A 4,075-nucleotide genomic window follows, 5' to 3' on the forward strand; every position below is an offset into this window, starting at 1 on the left:
GAAAAACGAAGAAGAGAAAGATGGAGGAAAATTCTGGTTAAAACTCGTGCGACTCGCGATCCGATCGGATCGCAGGACGTTTCAGAGCCCATGGTCTTGGGTGTGCGTGGCAGGAAGATGCGAGAGGAGGGCGGTCAGATCGTCGAGGACCTCGTTGGCAAGTTGCATCGCGCTCTGCGGCGGAAACACCAGGCTGCTGTGGCCGAGGCCGACCGGAAACGTGCTCCTGGGCGAGGAGAGCGTGATCGTACACCTGCAGCAAATCGAATTCGTCACGGTGAACACCAGCGATCAAGAGACGAGGAATCTGTTGGAGCACGCCAAGGACGTTTTCATCGGTGACGCATCATAATTTATATATATTTTTCTTGCTTCTCGTTTCTCGAACTATTAAATGTGCAAATAAGTTCTTTTTCTTTTTTTCAAATTCAAGATTTTATTCAAGAATCACGCACAAGATTATCCGATCTTTCTCGCGTCTGGGTCGGATTCTCGTCGATCGATTCTTCTCGTTTGCCTCCTCGTCGAACTTTCTCGGTGCATCCGAACGATCGTCGTCCTCCCAATTAAAATTTCCGGTTTTAAATCTTTGCTACCACTTTTTTCACGTTCCGCGAGATACGGCGTTCTCTCCAAACCGATTCGATAGCTTCGACGCCTGATCTCCTAAGCTGGAAGGGAAAAAGTAAGCGGCGAAGCTTCGAAATTGTCGCGATTCTTTTTTTAACCCTTTCGTTACGCTCAATTTCTTCGCCGCGATAAAAATGTGCACGGTACTCGTGAAAGATCGTCAGCGGCCGCGTTTATTTTTTTTTTTTTTTGGTGATTTTTATTATCGAGGAATCTCGTGAGAAACAAATGAGAAAAATAAAATATCGATGCTATATTTTTAGAAAAAGATACTCCATGTACAATGACTCCAATCGCTCGTCATATGTATAATACGCGGCATTTTATGCAGAGCGACTATAGTCGCCCATAATATCATTGACATTTTAGTTACTCATAATATTATAATATAATATATGTCAGTGGCATTTTATAGTCGCCCATAATATCATTGACATTTTATGCAGAATGATATTAGTCGCCTATAGTACATTAGTGACATCTTGTGAAACGACTATAATCGCCTATAACTATGTATCAGTGACACATGACATCATATATAGTCGCCCGTAATATGTCAGTGACATCTTAGCAGAGCTACTAGTAGCCATAGTATATCAATAACATTTTAAATAGTATGACTATAGCCGCCCATAATATATCAATGGCACCTTATATAGAGCGACTATAGTTGCCCGTAATACGTCAATACATCTTATGCAGAGCAACTAGTAGCCATAGTATATCAGTAACATTTTAAATAATATGACTATAAGTCCATAATATATCAGTGGTATCTTATATAGAGCGACTATAGTTGCCCGTAATATATCAGTGACATCTTATCCAGAGCAACTAGTCATAGTAGCCATAGTGTGTCAATAGCATTTTAACTAGTATGACTATAATATATCAGTTATATTTTATATAGAGCGACTATAGTTGCCCATAGTATATCAATGGCATCTTATATCGAGCGACTATAGTCGCTTGTAATACGTCAATGTCATCTTATGCAGAGCAAGTAGTCATAATAGCCATAGTATATCAGTAGCATTTTAAATAGTATAACTATAATCGCCCATAATATATCAGTGGCATTTTAAATAGAGTGATTATAGTCGCTCCTAATACGTCAGTGGCATCTTATGCAGAGCAACTAGTCATAGTATATCAGTAGCATTTTAAATAGTATGACTATAATTGCCCATAATATATCAATGGCATTTTATATAGAGCGACTATAATCACTTATAGTATATTAATGACATCTTATGTAAAGCAACTTTAGTTGTCCTTAGTACTATACATCAGTGGCATTTTATGGAGAATGACTATAGTAATTGCCCATAGTGTATCATTAGCATCTTATGTAAAGCGACTATAGTCATAGGAACCATAGTATATCAATGGCATGCTATGCAGACTTACTTTAATCGCCCATAGTATATATATATATATATATATATATATATCAATGGTATTTTATATAGAGCGACTATAGCGTTTCAGTGACATCCTTATGCAGAGCAACTTTCATAGTCGTTCATAGTATATCAGTGGCATCTTATATAGAGCGACTATAGTCGCCCATAATATATCAATGGAATTTTATACAAAGGACTATAGTTGCCTATAATTTGTCAGTTATCCTATGCAAAGCGACTTTAGTTGTTCATAGTATATCAGTGGAATCTTATGCAGAGCGACTATAGTCGTCCATAGTGTATCAGTAGCATTTTATATAGAGCGACTATAATCACCTATAGTATCAATGATATCTTATACAGAGCGACTTTAGTTGTCCTTAGTATTATACGTCAGTGGCATTTTATGGAGAACAACTATAGTAATTGCCTATACTGTATTATTAACATTTTATGTAGAACGACTATAGTCATAGTAACCATAATATATCATTTTATATAGACGAATATAGCGTTTCATTTTTGACATCCTTATGCAGAGCAATTTTAGTTGTTCATACTATATCAGTGGCATCTTATGCAGAGCGACTATAATCACCCATAGTATATCAGTGATATCTTATACAGAGCGACTTTAGTTGTCCTTAGTATTATACGTCAGTGGCATTTTATGGAGAACAACTATAGTAATTGCCCATACTGTATTATTAACATTTTATGTAGAATGACTATAGTCATAGTAACCATAGTATTACAATGGCATTTTATATAGATTGACTATAGTGTTTCAGTGACATCCTTATGCAGAGTAACTTTAGTCGTTCATAGTATATCAGTGGCAAAGCAACCATAGTCGCCTATAGTGTATCAGTGATATCTTATGCAGAGCAACTTTAATCCATAATAATATATATCATTTTACGGAGAACGACTATAGTAGTTGCTCAGTATATCATATCTTGCAGAGCGACTATAGTCATAGTAACCATAGTATATCAATGGCATCCTATTGCAAAGTCGCCCACAGTGTATCATTGGCATTTTATGCAGAGCAACTTTTGTCACCCATAGTATTATACATCAATAATAGTATCCTAGCGATTTTAATTGACCATAATATACTGGCATCTTATGCAAAGCGACTATAGTCGCTTATAGAGTATCACTGACATCTTATTCAAACTTTAGTCGCCCATAATACATCAATGGCATCTTATTTATGCAGAGCGACTACAGCCAATATACGTCAATAATATTTTACATTTAGTTAATAACGAAAGGGTTGAAGAACAGTCTTTCAAATCAGACGCCTCGAAGCGATTCGAATTCGAATCACGAGTTACCATCTTGAGAAAAAAAGGAACTTATCTGCACACCTGTAATATCTGTTCTCAATTTTTCCTTACATAAACCTGGCGCGCGGCTTCATTTCCAGGCAACACGAGGAGCTTGATAAAGGCGCCGAACGCGAAGAGCAGACCCGGGGTGGACGCGTTCGTGATATACTTGTCCGCCGGTAACGGAGGAGCGTCAGGTCCTAGGCTGGACGTGGACGAGTCTTACACCGTTGACGTGCTGGCGAGGGGGAGGGTGCTGGAGGCTCGAGTGATCGGGAGGAGTTACTTCGGGGCCAGGCACGGTTTGGAGACGCTTGGCCAGATGATCTGGTGGGACGAGACGAGCGGGCGGGAGGGCGGTCTGCGGGTGCTGTCCCGTGCCTCGATCGAGGACAAGCCCACGTTCCCCTACAGAGGATTGCTGATCGACACGGGGAGGCAGTTCTTCCCCGTCGAGCGTTTGAAACGCGTGATCGACGGGATGGCCGCGTCCAAGTTGAACACCTTCCACTGGCACATATCCGATTCCCAGAGCTTCCCGTTCGACTCGGCCCAATTCCCGGAAATGGCCAGGTGGGGCGCGTACAGCGGCGATCAGATCTACACGCCCGACGACGTCAAGGACCTGGCCGATTACGCGAGGATACGCGGCGTCCGAGTGCTCGTCGAGATCGACTCGCCGGCGCACGCTGGCGCTGGCTG

At 40.7% G+C, this 4,075-nt stretch overlaps 1 protein-coding gene across 2 annotated transcripts in view; it reads left to right on the plus strand.

Annotated features, from left to right (window-relative positions):
- LOC102675172 (probable beta-hexosaminidase fdl) overlaps positions 1-4,075 on the plus strand; it is a 33,526-nt gene that overhangs the window by 26,120 nt on the left and 3,331 nt on the right. Inside the window, exons 5-6 of one of the 2 annotated variants that reach the window (XM_031511525.1) lie at positions 76-338; positions 3,472-4,074. In XM_031511525.1, coding sequence (XP_031367385.1) covers positions 76-338; positions 3,472-4,074 — 866 coding nt within the window. Of the gene's footprint in view, positions 1-75; positions 339-3,471 lie in introns of both variants that reach the window. The other variant, XM_031511524.1, reaches the window with a different exon arrangement.

This window comes from Apis dorsata, unplaced genomic scaffold (genome assembly GCF_000469605.1).
Source record: "Apis dorsata unplaced genomic scaffold, Apis dorsata 1.3 scaffold_326, whole genome shotgun sequence".
Classification (NCBI taxonomy): Eukaryota; Metazoa; Arthropoda; class Insecta; order Hymenoptera; family Apidae; genus Apis; species Apis dorsata.